Source organism: Bacillus rossius, chromosome 17 (genome assembly GCF_032445375.1).
Source record: "Bacillus rossius redtenbacheri isolate Brsri chromosome 17, Brsri_v3, whole genome shotgun sequence".
NCBI classification, from domain to species: Eukaryota; Metazoa; Arthropoda; class Insecta; order Phasmatodea; family Bacillidae; genus Bacillus; species Bacillus rossius.
Genome location: NC_086344.1, coordinates 17,231,046 through 17,250,141, shown reverse-complemented (window position 1 = coordinate 17,250,141; position 19,096 = coordinate 17,231,046). Strand labels below are relative to the sequence as shown.

Genomic DNA, 19,096 nt, shown 5'->3' with positions numbered 1-19,096 from the left:
TTCGGTCCGAACATCTTCTGACTCCAGAGCACCTCTGTCGACTGGACATGACACCCCATCCGACCTGCCCTTGTGGGGCTCCTGTTGCGGATGTTCAGCATCTTTTATTGGAATGTCCCCGTTTGAGTGCGAGAACACACCTCCTACGTACTTTTCAAGAACTGGAATTGCCGTCCCCACTTTCATACCCTAATATGGTATACACCTCCACCCACGCTGCATATTTGGCAATCATCGCTTACTTTTTGTCCAATGGTATCACTTTTTAACCCTGGGGTTGCTCTTGTAACTTCCTTGGTGACCGGCCCTCCCCAACTCCTTGTTCCATGCTCCACGGCCTACTCCACCCTTGGTAGACGGGCCTCTACCAAGAAGATGTAGTTTATTCTCTAGCCTCCTCTTCTGATTAACATGCTCCCGACACTCTGAACTATGGCCGTGGGCTTCATGCTGTAGGCCACTATCCAATAAAAAAAAAAAAAAAAAAAAAAAGTGTATCTTTGTTCTACTACATTAATCATTTAGCTGGAAATTTATTTACCAGTTTAAGTAAATTTTGGTGTAGTAATGCCACGCTACTAGTAGAATTTATACGTTATAGTGAAAATGATACTTTAAACTGAAACCGTTTTGCATGGCGAAGATACGATTTTTGGCGGGGACTTAAAAAAAATTTGTTAAGTGAAATATACTTTATAATAAGGAACGTTATTGTACCGGTATTATACTGTACATTTTTATTAAATTACGATTTCTTTTTCAACTAGAACAAACGAACTTCGGTAAGCTATTGAACTTTCGTTTGGCTCGAAATATTTCGCTAAAAACGAACTTCGACAGATGAAATTCTTACCGAAATCGAAAATGAAAGTAGCAAAATTTCGATTTCGGTATCGGTATACCGAACATTCGCACAACCCTATAAAAAATGTAAAAATAACCACGTTGTTTCTTAACAGCGAATTTGTCAACTTTCTTCTGTTTCGAACATGTATGGTGTTTGAATAAATTACCGTCAGGTAACGTTATGTGAATATTTAATGAAATTTCTGCAAATCTGATCTGGATTATCCGGAGATCCAGATCAACAAAGGCCGGATGAACGAGGTTTTACTGTATTTTGACGTTTTATGTATGTTTGAAATGTACAGTAAACTCTCGATTATCCAGGCCTGGATTATCCTGTTTTCGGGTTATCCGTGCTTGATTTTTTTATGAAGTTGTAAAAAAATGACAGGGTGTAGCTACCCCGCCGCGCTGCGCTTTATATATATATATATATATATATATATATATATATATATATATATATATATATATATATATATACACACACACACACACATACACACTGCTGTGTCAAAGCTATTTACCTGACCCTTCAGACCCTCGCCCGCCGTCAATTTGTCACACTTTAAACCAAAAAGGAATGCCTTGACAGCTGCTTCCGGCTCAACTCACCCCCCTCCCCCCTTCCCATTTTCTTTTCAAGCGTTCTTTTCACAGCGCCCCGCTAAAATAAAAAGGGTCCCTCTACCTCTTTTACCTTCCCACACTCCTGACGGCTAGAAGAGGCATTTTTCACACAGTTATTTACATCAGTTCTCCCAGGCACATTTGTTTTTTGTAATCATGTCTGTTAAAAGGAAATGTAAAGTACTGACAATAGCAGAGAAGTTAGAAGTTGTGGACAGGTTAAAAAAAGGAGAAACTGCCGCGAAATTAGCACAGGAATATGAAATTGGAATCCAAACCGTGCGAGACATTAATAAAAGTGAAGAAAAACTTTTGCAGTTTGCTAGTAGATCAGACAGTGTGGCAGGGCCTTCTAAACGTAAAAGCATGACAACATCTACCCACCCAGATGTTGACAATGCTTTGTATATTTGGTTTATGTCGTTAAAAGGGTGGAGGGAGATGTTGAGTTGGGACTGCGGCAGCTCTCCCTCCTGTAGCAATAAAGGGGACAGGAGAAGGATGGCGGCAACACAGTGCCAGTATTGTTTACGGTCCAATAAGCTGGGACACGGTATACAAAGCCTTTGCTTTTACTCATAGAATTCTACTGAAGAGACACTCTTTTGCCAGTAAATACACCATTTTTAAGTGGTGAAACGGATTATCCGGGTTTTTTATGGGCATTCAATTATCCGGGCATCGGAAGGTCCCAATTAACACGGATAATCTAGAGTTTTGTGTATTTCGATTTTGATAAGTATTTTTAGTTAAGTATGTTTATGTTATCTTGCAATAAATTGATGAGCCAGGAAAAAAGTTTTAGTTCTAGGGTAAACTCGGGCAGAAAGGAAATGTTTAGAATAAGAGTGCGTGTTCCCTTAAAAGTGGTGGACGTTCCAGAGAGCTGGTGGATTTTCTCCTGGTACTCACGTTTCCCCCCAGCTAATCATTCCATCAGTGCCCCATTCTAATCTTGTCAGCCTTCATCCTCTAATGACCTCAATGTTGCCAACATGTTAAGCCCTAATACATGTGTTAGTTTATTCTAAAGTTTGTGCCCTTTACACTGGAATAACATTCGCACATAACACTAGCCTGTTCTGCGCAATTTATACCATTTTGCTGCAATGTAAGATTATTTCCTAAATTTCGCGGTTTCATTATTCATTTTTACATGATGGGAACTTCACCTCTTTCTGTCAGGGGAAGGTTGGTAAATTACATGAATATGGACGGTCAATCATCAGTGGGGAAACTTCTATATAGTCTTTTCATTACCCCTTTTTCTTCCATATTCTTTCATACTCCTTTCATAGAGTTGGAAAATAAATTAGAACTACCATTGTGTTTGTATGCACAAAATCTGAGATAAGCCTGCTGATTTTACCGGTTTGTACAAAATAAGTTATTACAAACATTACCTACTTTTGTAAAAAAAAGAAAGTAGTAGAGTAGTGTACCTCATACAACTAGTCTGTATAACGTATCTGTTTTGATGAGATTTCATAGTTTTCCCATTCAGAACTACATCAATAAGTTATACTGTGTATTAAAAAAAACATAACCAATTTGGCAATGGAATTGATCAATTATCCACCTACTCAATATATGTTCAATTTTTTTTGTGTGTTTTATTTATTATTATTATTATTATTATTATTATTATTATTATTATTATTACCACTTTGTTTGGGTACATGCATAGTAAAATGTATGTTCTGTTGCAGAAAGGTCTGGCAACATTGCTGAATGCTGGATACATACATAACACAAACTATCACTCGTTAGCTCTTCATTTGCGACCAGTCTGTAGGGTGAGTTCCACAATGATGTGTTGCAAGAAGCTAAAAAATTTGAGGGAGGGGGGGGGGGGGGGGGAGTGGTTATGTCTTTAAGCTACAATGTTTGATTATCTATAATTATTTGTTCACTCTCATCTGACTGTGTGATTTCACCCCTCCACCCCTCCCCACTCCGATTCCTTTTTGTCTTTCCCACTTTCCGACTTTTTCTTATCATGTTCTCTCCCAGCCTGACTTTTAATTAATCAGTTTTTTTAAACATGAAAATTGCTTCAACTAGTACATACAATGAATATCTATCAAACAAAACTATTTTTATCATAGAATTTCTTAAATGTTTTATTTTTATATTTGTAGATTTGCCATGTTTTGTAATTTCAGCACTTTGTGTCTATATGGTTTAAAGTTGGCTGTAAGCGATTAGTAGTTATTGCTTAAACATTGTCCTGGTTTCGTACGTGTGTAAGCTCAATCTTTTCTAGATATACTAATTAGTAATTAAGCTTCATAAATGAAGGTTCGTGATGTTAGAGAAATTCTGTCAATCAGGAAAAATGTTTTTAATCTAAAAGTGGTCTTCTTAACTTGTGAAACACTCTAAATATAAAATATCAACTTTAGTTAGCTGTGTTCCGATAATGCCTTAAAACTGGCACTAGGTATTTTAGATATTTATAGTAAATTCATGTGAAGCTGTAATCCATATTTTAATTTTTACTAATATTAATTAGACAAGAGATGCAATTAACAGTGTATTGATATGATGCTCAGTCAAATATTAATAGTAATTCACCTTTCACAGTTGTTTCAAAGTTTGATCAAGTATTAAAATATAGTTTTTGCTTAGGTAATTGACGTGGTAACAGTGTCCTGAAATAAATTTTGCAATCAATTCTGCTCATTACAAAAAATATGTCACGAGCTTGTGTGTTAGGAAGATAGGTATCGTCTGACTAATTACAGTTAGCAAACCTTACAATTGTTCTGTCAATTTTTACTTTTTGTGCTATGTTAAAATTAAAGTCTGCATGTCGTGTTCAAACTTTATGAAGGAGAATTTTTATACAAAATTTACGGAACACAATTGCCATTCCAGAAAATTTCTTAGACCTAATGGTATAAAAATAGAATTGGCAAGACTCGTAACTTTTAAATTAATTAATTTTGGTTTTTAATTTTTATTTGTCAATTTTAGTTAACAGTGAGCAGTCAGAAGCATGTGGATATCTTCCTTATTACCGTATATACTCGTGTATAGCGCGCCCTTTTTTCCCCTCAAGTAAAGGAAAAAAATAAGGATGCGCGCACGGGAAAAAAAATTTTTGGGGGGAGGAGGCGGGGAGGAGTGGAAGTCGTTAACTGCCGGGTGACGGGTGACGTTTCTGGCCAGCCCCCACACATACGCACAAGCAACAAGGCCTCTGTTTCACACACGCACACGCGCGCGCAAGCTCGCACATCATGGTCTCTTGTTTATTTTTAGACCTCCCCCCTTTACAGAAAGCCAGCTCAGAAGCTAGTAAAAAGAGAGAGAGAGAAAGAGAGAATGTTGTCACCAGTTTCCCCCCCCCCCCCCCCGGCAACTTCTTCGCTTCCTCCATTCCTCACCGGTGAGTCATCAAGTTCTCCGCGCCAGCTTAGCAACGTATCGCGGCACGCCTCCCTCCCTTCCTTCCTTCCACGTACCAGTTGTGACGATATAACGCTTCATTATCTTCCGTTTAGACAACAGAGTTTATGTATTTTCCTGACGCATCACCACACATCAATTTAAATAATCAGGTACCACAAAATGTTAGTAAAATTTATTTATGGGGGGAAAAAAAATTTCAATTTTTTTTTTCTTTGGAATTAGTTGCAAAAATCGTGGTGCGCGCTATACACGAGGGCGCGCTATACACGAGTAAATACGGTATTAGTATTATCAATGAAAATTTAAAATAAAGATAAATAAAATATGAATGTTGTTACAACCATTATCAAAGTCATAGCATCATCATCGGGTTAGCAAAGAAAATGCCTCCGTCTTCCTCTTTCACTCCACCATTCCTCCTCCTTCACTCCTTTAACTATCTGCTCTTTTAAACTCCTCCTTGGTCTTCCTTAGGGTCTTCTTCCTGTGTATTTCAACTACACCATTTTCCTAAGCAACCTGTCATTTCACATTCTCTGGACATGGCTGTACCGTCTCATTCCCATGATCTCATTCCAGTCCTGTACTCCTGCTCTTGCTCGCATTATCTTATTCCTGATCCTGTCTCACCTCGTAACTGACAACATACTCCTCACAAACTTCATTCCTATTGCCCAAATTCATCTTCCGGGAGTTGGGTTTCGCTAGTCACACCAACAAAATCGTATGTGACAGATTGATGAGACAGGGAAAACCCAAGCTAAAATAAGAAGCTAGGTAGCACAGTGGTAAGCCGCCAGACTCACGGTCAAGATGACACGGGTCCGACCATGTTGATTTGTGTTTCTCCAAGGTTTCCTCTGATAGTACGGTGACGTACGATGATACTGCAATAATTTGATAATTCAAGTTAACTTTACAAATTAGGCAGTATTTAACCAAAAATTAATTCAATTTACAAAAAAAGTAATTTTTTAATTTTTGAAATATATGGAATGTCATTTTTTTCTTAGAGGTTAGTTTTTACAAAAGTGCATAGATCAGAAAAATGTATTTGTTTGATTGTGGATCTCTTATGGAATCACTTTGAAACTATTCACATATTAATTTTTGTTGCTCTGAATGTATCTTTTTTACACAAACTTTTTACATACGTGTTATTTTATCGTAAAAATGCAGCATTTAAGTAGGTGTAATATGTATTTATTACAAAAATTAATGTATGAAAATTTAAAAAAATAAACACTGTAGTTTTCTGTTTTGAAAACAAAAATGACCTCCTTGTCTCTAGTCATGCCAGATTTATTTCCTCGATATCCCTAAAATCTTTAGTTTTATGTTACCATCTCTAATGAACTCCTTATCGACGGGATGTTAAATACGAAATATACAGGATATCCAGAGGTTATGAAAGTTATGAAAAAGTAAGGGTACTGAAGGACTGGTTGTGGAAGTCGTGGGAAAGTCCTGGAACAAAAATTATGGGTTCTGGAAGTCTGGTTTCTAGCAGCCTATTGCTAACTTGCATTTGGTTTTTTGGTGTCTTATGTTAGATAATAGTCGCACATTAAGTATAGGATGAGCACAAATTATCAGCACACTTTCAAAAATCATAAAAATTAAATGGTACGGACACTTAAACTGAAACTTCTTTCAGTCAGTAGAGAACACCTGAAAGTATCTTTTACAAATGTTTCGGGTTCGTTCGTTGCAGGTTGCCTCCACAATAAGAAGCTGGCGTTAATAAAGGTGCCTTTTGCACAGCAGAAGAGTTGGTGTATGCTTCAGTTAGCGAGAAGTTAGTCAGTAACTGTTGTGCAACGTGATGGGAACACCTGAACACACATATCCCTGGGAGATGGCTTGGTCGTGCAGGTGTCGATGATGCAGTGTGGGGCAGATGGCCACCACAATCACCACACTTAAATCCATGTGATTTTGTTCTGTGGAGTTATGTCAAAGACAAAGTGTCCATGCCACTTCTGTCACTGTCTTGGCTAGATCTGATAGCGAATTACAGGGGCAGTTGAGTTAATCACTGCTGACACATTGCACCAAGTGTGTGACGAGTTTGAAAATTGCTTCGATGTTTGCCGCTCAACTCGAAGAGAGCATATTGAGTCACTGTGACTTGTAGAAAAACCTTCAGGGATCCTCCATTAACTGAAAAAGGTTTCAGGTATGTCAGGTAAATCTGCTGCACCGTTTATTTTTTATGAATTTTTGAAAGTGTGCTAATCATTTGTGCTCATCATGTATAAATTTTCGATGACTATCTTCTTAAATAATGCGGCAGATACGTATCTCTGAAAAGGTTTAAGTTTACTAATTTAATATTTGACACATTCCTGCGAATCAGTTGATCTTTTTTTACTGAGTTTTGGGACAAGATCATGTTGTGAATTACGATAAAACCAAAATAACCGCAAAACAATGCTGAAATAAAAGTTAATACACCATTTAGCACTGAAATGTAACTAAAAACATGACATTAATCAGCAGTTTGACTAAAATAAACTCAAATTACAAAAATTTTATCTTTTACCATGGTAAATTCATTTAATGTAATTTAATAAGCATGAAATTATATGACCTAAATGGTGTAAAAAAAAATTTAATATTATAGTGTTAAATCTTGCATCAATTTCTTAGTAACAAGTATTTAACATTAATGATGGCAATATATATTTATTTTTCCAAACAGTTCTTTCTATACATGCTTATTACTAATGTTTTCACTGTATGTATTAGTGAATCAGGTGTCAATCAAAATGACAATATCTTAGTGAAATGAATTTAAATAATATTTTAGTTTCATATTTTTGTTGATGTTACACTTTTTTTTAATGTATAAAGATACTACTTATATAAAAATAAAACCATAAAGCTTATGTTTAAGTATGTATAATTTGTGTGTTGTAAAAATGTGTAAGGAAATTTTTTTTTTTCAATGTTTTGAAAAACCTCGTGAAGCTAGTAGACGCCCTGTCCCAAACAGGAGCTGTAGGGGATGTAGAGGGAACCCGTGCTTCCCTGACGCAGGACACGGCCTGCTCGCGGGTGTCGGTGGAGCTGCGCCAGTCGGTGTCCCTGGTGTACGACGAGGTGATCCTGGGGGCCGGCGGCGGTTCCCGGGACTGGTCCGTCCGGAAGCTGTTCGGCATCGGCCTGGGCGGCAGCTGCCGGCTGGCCACCATGAGCAACATCTACGTCGACATCTCCTCCAACAAGGCGGGTCGCTGTTTGTTTGTTTATGGTATTTATTTATGCCCACCAACAGCCCACGGCTTTAGCGGTGGGCACGACACATACACGTGGGTGAACAGGAAATGAAAGACAACACAAAAATAAAACAAAAAACCGCCACTGTAAGTACCGGGACTCTCCGCCTCATTGGCACCAAAGTAGGCGAGCTGTACCTGAGGTGAAACCACAGCAGGTTAGGCGCATCCACAGTTGCCCCCAACACACAGAGGTCAAGCATACCAGGTACTTACCGTGACAAAAAAAAAGATTGGTAAAACAGAAACACGAAACATACACATTTGAATGTAAGAACATAAAATTTAAAGACAGATTAATAATCAATGATGATAAAATAACAAAAAATAAATAAAATAGGAAAATCCCTGATGGCAGAAAAGATGGGCAAACAGAGGTTTGAAAATATGTGATATATATTAAAAGTATTTATTTATACAGTATTTTATGGTCCAGCACTCACACTGTAATGTGGCACCAATGGAGCTGATCCCATTAAGATTTTTGCAGATGTATTTATTTTAGACTTCTGCAAATGCTGTTTTTTTTATTCAATTTTTTTATTTGAATCAAATTTTGAAAATAATTTCAAATATTTATCTAATGAAGTTTTTTCTTGTAGTGAAATTTTTTTGACACTGCACGTGTGTAAAATGAACAAAAATATAAAAAAAAACTGTAAATTAATTTTTTAAACAAGAAAAATTTTAAGTTTCAAAAATTATTTTTTTGTTCCAACTACTGACTATGTATGGAACAACTGTAAAATACAGGTTTTTTTTATAATTTTCAATTATAATCACGTATTATCTGGTACATAGTTTTTGTTAGCTTTGTACATATTTCTTTTTTTTTTTTTTTAAATAATTTTTTTTATGTGAATGGGTGTATCTATTGACTATTGGTAAGAAATAGTAAAAAAAAAAATATTGGATATTAAATGGTGCATTTGATTTACAAAAATATTCACAAATTTTGAATATCAAATTATTCACTAATATGTAATATCTGTCTAACAGGGCAGATCCCTGGCAGATAACGCTTGTCGACCTGAACCCCCAGATTGTGTTACTGTGCTGCAGGCATTTTTAGTTTGCTCAGAGTTTGTTGTTGCTGTCAATTCTCATTTCAGCACAGTGTTTCCTGTTTTATAGAGGGATACATTTCCAAAATGACTTTTGAATAAGAAACTGATATTTGCACAGGCCTTAGATATTTATTTATATAGGTATATATTTAAAAAAATGAGCTCATTATTTAGTATCTGCCAAGTGCTTTTTGTGAATCTAATATCTAATATTCTAATATATGTTTGAAGCACTGTATAAAATGCCCATGAGTGTTAACCCTTGCAACAATTTATTTTGCAGACCGGCTCTAAATTCCAGCTGGTACCTTCACCCCCGGCGATAACGACAAGCTTACGTGGTGGATACGAGAGCGTGTTCGCCGTGTACGACATCAAAGCCCACAAGTCCAACAACATGTTGAACATTGCTGCGGTTTACGACACGACGTCACCCCGAGTGTACGGCGTCAACCTGCCGCCCGTCCTGTTCGCCAACCGCTACATAGTCGGTACGCTCGCCCTACGTCTGTGTGTCATCATCTTGAAGCCTATCTCCCACGGCATGTGGCTCGGCAAACCTTGATGATTGAGGCTCGTACTTGTGGACTTGTTGTCGGTAGAATTACGACCTCACACTGTTCCCATTGGCGTAGCAGATACCTTTATGTACCGACCATGCCGAGGCTTGTGGTCTTCCGATTCACAGGCTTTCGATGTCCAAGCACTCACCGATGTTTCTGTGGGAAGGACAGGCCACCCTGAGTCACCTCGAGTCTTAAGTTCCCACAGTGCGAGGTGTTACAAGCTTCACACCAGGCTCACTAAGCCACACACCTTGGGGATAAAGGCTTTTAGTGTTCACATATTGAGAGTCTGGACTCGTAATAAGGTGTGCACTAATATCAGAATATTGAATGTCTAATTCCATGATGTATAACAGATTATTTATGTAACAGATTATTACATCAAACAATAAGAAAATGTGTCATCTTTAAAAAATTTGGTACTTATAGTGAAACGGGTAATTAATTTTTTATAGGGATGGGGCGACCGAATCCAATATCCGCCGAATCCTAGGGATTCGAAGGTTCGGCGGGTCTGATATAGGATTCGTCAAAGGATTCGGTTTTTACTATTTACGGGGAAAAAATACAGTAAAACTCGCTTACGAGGTCCCGCATGGTAGATTTTTCCGTATAAAGCGTTTAAATTGCCCGAGGTCTCGTCATTTACGCCATTAAATGTGTGATATAATGTCCGTTAAAATTTTTTCTGAAACTTCTTGTCTCAAATAATAGCACACGTAAATATGAAGAAAAGACAAATGAACAACAACATACGAAGAAATATGGATTATGTACCATAACTACAGTACAAACCCAATAGTTATTTTAAGATAATTACCATAATAAGAACTAAAGATTCTTTGTAGAATACCATAATTACTACAGAAGCATGATAGCTACCATATTTGCACTATAGTTACCGTAACAACTGAGATGTATATTTACCGTGATAGTAATGTATTATTTATTTATGACATATTAAAGAACATTGTTGAAAAAAAAAAGGATGTTAAACTTTGATATGTACGGTTGGCACATGTTGCTAAGAAATAATGCGATCTGAAAGAATGCAGTACTACTACGAAAAGTGAAAATGGTACTCGTGGATTTTTAGGTCATGGCAGTCTCTTTCGTTTTTCAGTAATATCGGCCGAAAATTAACGAGCGTACTGTATCGGAAGTCGGCAGAAATGCCGATTCAACTAAATATTGGCAAAATCGGCTTGATCAATACAGCTCTACATTTAATGACATGAGTAAACATATTTCAGACTTCAGGATATTAAAAAAGACTTTAATTTCCATGTAGGTTTATGTGTTATGTTTTTTTTTGCATGTGTAAATTGAATGAAGTAAAATGCTTTTATTTTTATTACTTTCAATTGATAAAACTTTAATGACCAGTTACAGATATTTATGACACTAATTTTGAGGTTAAGCAATTTTACTAAAGCATTCCAGCCAAGCAGGTTGCCAGCGAGAGACGCTTCTCTTCTGCTGGAAACACTATCTCCAATCGTAGAGCTAATTTAACTCCTGAACGTGCTGAACAAATTATTGTTCTGAATGATAGATTAAAGAACATAATTTAATACTCTGTGACAATCTCTCTCAGAATAATTGTGCTGAAAAGTGGAAATGTTGAAACAATGTGAATGTACTTTTCAAACAATATGATTTTTGGTGCTAAGTTTGTTGAAGCTCAGTAAGGACTCCAGAAAAATTGACAAGGGTGAAATTTTTCCAAAGATATGTTACATTTACACAAACATATACATACTTGGTTATGTTAGTTGGATGATATCAGTTACTAATGAACCAATGGAAACAGGTAAGATTCAATGAAAAAAAAATGTTATTTTTTTTCTAGCAGTGCAAAATGTAAACACACTCTGTAAATAGTTACCCAAAATTAATAAGCCCACTTCATTTTAATACTTTATTCAAACATGATATTAAGTTTAAGATAAAAATAATTTCCCAAAAGTGTAACTGTACCACAAAAGCTCGAGCTCGGCTCGAAGTAAAATTCTTAGGCTCGCAGACCTCTAGCTTATTTATAGAAAAAATCCTAACCGCTAATCTGTACTAAAACTGAAATTTCTCAAGAAAAAATTGTTGTCTTTATATACACTTATGCTACACCAGAAATGTACCAATCTACATGTGATAAAGTCAAGGGACTTTTAGTGCAAGCAGAATATATCTCACTTACATTAGATATGTGGACATCATCTGATAAAAGATTCGGGTTTGGGTTCGAGATTCGGCAATTCCAGTCGAGGATTCGAGTTAGGATTCGGATTCGAGGAAATCAGGATTCGCCCCATCCCTAATTTTTTATAAAAGTGTTTTCTTATTTCAATAATTCTTATTATATACAGGGCTCGATTTCAGCACCTGTCCGCCTGCCCGGGACAGGCAAAATCTCGTCCGGACAGGCAAAATAAAAAAGGCAACTGTCCGGTGGACATGTGCAACTTGTGACGCCGAGGTTATTCGCACGCACTAATGCAGCAGAGGCGATTAATAACATTTATGCGACCACGACCGCAAATAAAACGTCTTTGACAATATCTATAAATAAACAATAATGGCTGCTCTTTTGTGACGGACGACTCTGGCTATTGTACACCGCGGAAAAAAAAAGTAGGTTATGTACAAACCGTGCTGAAATCTTCTGAATCATAATTCTTAAAATCTTACGTTCACGTCATGATTCACGTAACATAGTCGTATTCGTATGCTAGAGATGCAAAACGTCTCACACCGATGATGTTTGTTTTTGTTGCCATGTTTTAATATTAATTTTGTTGCAGTGCAGCCAACAATTACGTAATTTACCGTTGGATACTTTCAAAAATTATTTTTTAAATTTATTGTCTTTATAAATCGTGACTTTACTAATTCCTTCCTCTACTTTAACATAGTTTGTTAACAAAAAAGCGTTTTCGCGTGGTTAACATTTCACTGCGTACTCCAGATACAGCTCACAGTGACTGCGACTGCTTGAAAATTCGCCTGTCAACTGTTGCATCAAAAAATAAATAGAGGTGTAAAAGTAACGAAAAAATGTGTACCCGTATGTATTCGTTACTATAACAATTAGTACTCGTTACTTTCGTATCGTTACTCGTTACTTCTGATACCGCATGACATGGCACATGCTATGTTATGTAACAGCAACGAATCGAGTCGTATTTCGTACGCGTACAGTATGACGTCGCGTAAATAAAAATAAATCGAATATAAACAATTAAAAATATTTGATAATTAACAGCTTTTGTTAACCAAGAAACAATTACATCTCATTAGAGCGGCTTTATTATAATATATCTTTTAAGATAAGAACATAAAACGTGAAAATACGCGATAATAAAAAACAAAAACATACATATTTATAATTTGTAAAAATACTTTCTTACGTTGTTTCTGTTCGAATCTAAAACTTTGTCTACACACACAATACCTTTAATAAACAGTAAAAAACTTGGACGACGAATTTCCATATTATACTTTTATTAATAAACAAACATCGTTCTTTGTAACGAATAAGCGCGCGCATGCGTAAAACATACGAAAGATGCGAGTAACGAAATGCATTCGTGTGTAACGTTTCGTTACTCGTTACTAGATGCCGCACCCGTTACTCAGTAACGAATACATACGGTTTGCTACAGCTCTAAAAATAAACATTACTTGTTTACAGAGGACAGGGTAATCTTTTACAGTTTATCTTGTCACGGCGATTGTTTAAGTATTTAATTAACTGCGTTACACAATGTGGAAATTCATTACTGGTGCTTAAAAACCACCAGAAAAGAAAAACGGACGAGGACAAGTCAGAATATAATGTTAAATATGACAAAATCAACGTTTTTAACGTCTTGGTGTTCCGAGTTTCTTTGGCTTCGTTACGACACAGAAACAAAACAAATGTTTGGCAAAGTCTGCGAAACGCATTCAAAATCATCTGGATCAGTTTTTGTTACGGGCTGCTCAAGTCTGTAAAGACTGAAGTTATAAAGACAGACTGGCGAAACTGTCTAAATGATGATACACTGTCTGCCCTCATGCGTGTTCAAATACAGTCACCTTCTGAAAGTGAGTTTGATCCAGCACCAGCAATAAATCTCTGGTATCATGATAATGTTCAGAGAAAACGTCGACCCTTTCAGCCTCCTTATCGAAGATGTTCAAGAGAGAATCAGCAAAGTAATTCGTGCAGTGACTCAGAGACTCGTCTGAAAATAATGATTAAATAAGGATGTTAAGTGTGTGATAAAAATAGGTGCAAAATATAGCAAAAATCCTTTTTTCTCACTTTTTCAGCGACTTTGAAATTGTTTTTATTTGGGTAAAACAGCGGACAGGCAAATTGGATAGCGGACAGGCAAATTTTCGATTACACCTGTCCGTTGGGCAGGTTAAAATATTCCTTAAAATCTAGCCCTGATTATATAATTGGGGACAGGATTATATGACAGATTGCGATCAAACCGAAATAACACTGAAAAGCATGTCAATACACCATATAATACCAAAACGTAAGGTGATATGCCATAAAGCACCGAAGTGCATCTACGTTTATGAAATTAACCAGCAATTTTAATCAAAACTTAACTGAAATTACAAAAACGTAAAATTTATGTATTAAATTCAATGACTGTAATGTATTCAGCATGAAGTTTTTACAAAAATGTATGTACTAAATTGATTGGAAAAATTTAATTGGCTCATTTTTGATATTACAACTGTTTTTAGTTACTCATTTTTACATTACGACATTTGTGCATTTTTCAAAAAAGTACTTGCATATTTATTGTTTTGAGTGCATCATTTATCAGTCAAAATGACACTATTTTGGTGGATGAAGTAACATGATGCATTTATGTGTCATGTGTTCAGTAATGTGCTATTTCTATGGATAAACAGATTTCATAAAAAAATAGAAACAATAACATCGAACACTCATGTTTTTAAAATGAAATCTGTCTAAAAATACATATTATCGTAAAATCTTGTTTCTACTAGCACTGAGGGGAAGCTGTCGCGTGGCTGGCTCTTCTCTGGCTCCTCCAGAATGGCCTTAAGCGCCAATCTTTAGTTTGCTGCCTGGGTGAGAAGGGATCGGCCTGACTGGCGCGAGTAACTTCTGGCTGGAGGTTCCTAAGAGGGGTAGGTAGGATTCTCCCCCACCTTGGGATGCCCTGAAAGTGACTCCCAGTGTCCCTCGTCGAATGCCTACTTACGGGCTGCGGCTGGTTTGGCTCTGCGGTCTCCCAGTAGTAGGGCTGACCTGCTTGCTGGCTGGCTGGCTGGCGGGCGGTTGGCTGGCTTGCTGGCAGGCGGGCGGCTGGCTGGCTGGCTGGCTGGCGGGCGGTTGGCTGGCTGGCTGGCAGGCGGGCGGCTGGCTGGCTGGCTGGCGGCGGGATAGGTCCCCGTGGAGCTCCCTCACCCCGAAAGGACACTCTCAGATATGCGGTACGAGATTTATTAGAGTACTCGCGGTTGGTACCGACAGCCTCCCGATACACACTAACTCGCGGACTCGGTTGTCTGTCTTCTGCCCTTGGCTGGCAGGCTCGGCTGCCAGCGAAGGCGCGGTGAGCGGTTGAAGGCGCGGTGAGCGAGGCTCGGCTGCCAGTGGTGCCTCGAGGGCACCGACTGACTTCCTGGCCCAAAGGCCGGCCTTATATACCCCTCCTGAGGGCCAGGGCGTGACGTAGGAAGGGCCGAGGGTTCCAAGAATCACGGGCGCTTCCAGGAATTCCAGCCGGCCTACGTGACTTGGACGGACCTCGGCTTGGTGGGTGAGGGGAAGGCGCGTGGAGGCGGCTGAGCAGACGGAGGTGGGTGAGGAGGGGGAGGCTGCGCGCGCACCCGCTCGGCCTGGCGAGAGAGGGGTAGGCGAGGGGTGGCGGCCGGTAGGAGTGTGCGCGCGCACCCAGCTGGTTGGCATGGCAACCAAGGACGCGGCGTGGTTGCCCTGGCAACGGCGACGCGGTGGTGGCCGGACGGTGACAGCTGTCGCGGCCGTCAGTGGCGGCGGCGCGCACACGTGTTTAGGAAGGAAGGGGCTGACGGCTTCGTGATTATAGACGTGCCCGGCACGTCGCACGTCAAACCCCCTCTCCTTGAAAAGGCGGCAGCCACTTTCCACGTGTGCGGCCTGATCTTCGGGGTGGTTCCTCCATCCTTCCTTCCGTCTTGGGGATGATGCCTTCCACGGTGCTCCGTCTTCTGGGAGATGGGGATACGGGTAAAAGCAGGGATGACCCTCAGGTTGGGCGTGAATGATGGTGAAATGATACATGTCCCTCCTACCTGACTGGTGATAGGGGGGAAGAAACACGCTCTGCTTTCCGATGTGACTAGGGGGCTCAAATCTAAAACTTGCAGCCTAGTTCGAACTCTTTGCAATATCTCTAACTGGATAAGGCTCTATCTTACACGCTAAAGAACCAGAGCCCAGGCTACACCATCATCATCGTTAGTGTCCTTGGAAACATGGTGTGCCCTGCCAAGTTTACAAATTTTTTAATCTTGGGTTGGTTCCTATCTATTTACATATACACATTATGATTATTGGGCTCTAACACATGTTTGTTAAGCTTTATGTACACTCTCTTTCCCTGGGGACGGCTGTCGGCTTTAAACATTTACAATTTCCACACAGGTACAGGTACATTTCTTAGAGTGGAGCTCTTCTTTCGCTCTTACTGCTATACATTGCATGGTTTGAAAAATGTCTATCGTAATTGTCTTTGTCATTCTTGCGGCTTATTTCTTTTTTCGTTGATCCTGCACCCGCACGCAGGAGTGGTCAGGTGGCTTATCGAAGCCCCTGAGGTGATGAGGTTTGCGACCCCATACATTGTTTAAAAATGGCCATTCGCGCACTCACTACACTTACTGTTGGTGCGGGGGGCGGCCGATCCGGTACCTCCCGGGTCGGTCCTCGATGGCTGCTCTGCATACTCGCCATGGCTGCTCTCGTTGCTGGGGTGGCAGCTGGCTGGCGGCAGGGTGGCGCCATGCTTCCGCTGGCACTGGGTCAGTCTTCTGGGTAGACTGCTGGTTCGGGGTTTCTAGTCGGGGTAACTGGTCCAGGGTTTGGACTGGCATACCCGGGAGAGGTGCGCTGTTGTCCTGGTGGTCCGCAGTCCTGGCTGGTGGAGTCATCTGCTCCACAGCCTTCTCCTTGGCTGCTGGGCCGGACGGGTTCAGGAGGTCCTTAGCTGACTGGTCAGCCTGGGAAGGGATCTCCTCGGGTTCCGGCGACCTTGCCTGCCCTTTCTGGGTTCCTGGTGATGGGCAGGTCGAGGTCACCGGGACGAACGGCATTCGGGTGGCCGTGGCTTCACTAGTATCGGAGACCCTGAGGTGGATTTCTGTGGCTGGGTCTTCCACTAGGTCGACCCGGAGCTTCTGGGGATGGGGCAACTCCTCTGAGTGGGTTGTTACGTTAGGTTTTGCCTGATGCGTTGGTTCGAAGCCCCTGAAATCTCCCTCTTCTTCCTCTTCTGCAGGTGTGATGGGACCTTGGCTGCCATCGGGATCCATAACTTTCTTGATTTGACTTAAAGGCACTTTCCTCATTTTACCCACCTCGTCTATGACCCACCCAGTATTGTTCTGGATGCGGTGGAGAGTTGTGGGGCCTTCCCATCTGGGCGCAAATGATGCACAGAACCGCTTGCCCCTGCTGCTGAGGGGGTGGTTTCGTACCCAGACCTGGTCCCCCTCCTTCAAGGGTGGTGACTTTCTTTCTGGTTGTGCGTATTTCTTTTGGATGTATTCCTCCTGATTTTTCTGCGCCTGCTCTTGCCTTGCTTGCGGGTTCCCCCATCGGGGTTGGTCCTCTGGTGGTGTCTCGGTCCACCTCCATTCCCCTGGCCGTTTCAGACCTTCTCCGGACAATAGTTCACTTGGGGACATCCCTGTGGCCTCGTTCCTCCGCCTCCTTAGAGTGAACAGAATGGTGGGGATGTGGGTGTCCCAGGAGGAGTGGTCATCTTTGATCCGAACACTGATTCCTTTCTTGATCTCCTGGTTCCGACGTTCGGTCGGATTTGCCTGCGGGTGGTACGTGGGGGTGGTCCATTTTTCCACATCCCACTTTCGACATGCCTTCTCCCATGCTTTCCCTGTAAACTGGGCTCCATTGTCAGTGAGTATTTTTCTGGGATATCCCCACCTAGCAAAGACTTCGTTCTCCATCAGGGTTATTATGTGCTTCGCCTCTGACTTTGCTATGGGGAATCCCTCGACCCATCTTGAGAAGAGATCGGTGACTACCAGTAAGTACTGCCTTCCCCGTTTGGTGCGTGGATATGGCCCCATTAAGTCCAACGCTACAGTATCCCATGCTACCTTTGGTCGTCTTGGGTACATTTGTGGCTTTGGGGTTGAGTGTGCCTTTGCTTGGGCACAGGTTGGGCACTTCTGGACGTGGTCCTTAACATCTCGTGTGACTCCGTGCCACCAGTATCTTTCTGTTATTGCTTCCAGGGTTCCCTGAGTGCCTGGATGCCCTGCCTGATCGTGGTCGTGCATGTGGTAGAGTAGTGATTCCCTGTAGGATGGGGGCACCCATAGTTTCCATGTCTGTCTTCGGGGTGAGGTGCGGGTCCAAATTATCCCGTCCTTCTCTTGGTAGTGGTCTGGGTACTGACTGAGGAGGTTCCTAACTTGGGGATCTCCTTGTTGAGCCCTCAGAAACCGTTCTTTTTCAGTTTTGGTCGTGATGGCTTGGAGGAGCACTATTGCGTCAGCTCTAGGTCGGGGTGTGAGGGCTGGTGGAAATATTTTTCCTGTATCGTCTTCACCGGTGTCCTCCCTTGGGGAGTGGTTTGGAAACCTTGACAGTGCATCTGGGAGCTCGTTCTCCTTCCCGGGACAGTGTTCCACGTCGAAATCGAACTCACTTAGCAAAATAGCCCATCTGGCTAGTTTTGCCTTGGTGTCCTTGACCCTATGGAGCCATGTGAGGGCCTGGTTGTCTGTCCGGACTGTAAAGGGGGCATCCTCTAGGTAATACCGGTAACGCTTAATCGCCCAGACTATGGCTAGACATTCCAATTCGTTACTGTGGTACCTCGTTTCTGCTTCATGCAAGGTGGCTGAGGCGTAGCTGATGATCAGCTTCTGTCCGTCTTCTCCTCGTTGGTACAGCACTGCCCCTAATCCTTTGAGGCTGGCATCTGTCTGCAGAATCATTCGCTTGTCTGGCGTGGGCCGGTGCAGGGTGGGCAACTGGGCGAACAGTTTCTTTGTTGCCTGGAATGCTTGCTCCTTCTCTGCT

General features: G+C 40.7%; 1 protein-coding gene across 2 annotated transcripts in view; it reads left to right on the top strand.

Moving 5' to 3' along the window:
• Window positions 1–19,096, top strand: part of LOC134540849 (GPI transamidase component PIG-T) — a 71,541-nt gene that overhangs the window by 16,497 nt on the left and 35,948 nt on the right. For both annotated transcript variants that reach the window (XM_063383845.1, XM_063383846.1), the window contains 3 exons: window positions 3,186–3,272; window positions 7,936–8,124; window positions 9,525–9,732. In XM_063383845.1, the coding sequence (XP_063239915.1) occupies window positions 3,186–3,272; window positions 7,936–8,124; window positions 9,525–9,732 (484 nt within the window). The remainder of the gene's footprint in view (window positions 1–3,185; window positions 3,273–7,935; window positions 8,125–9,524; window positions 9,733–19,096) is intronic.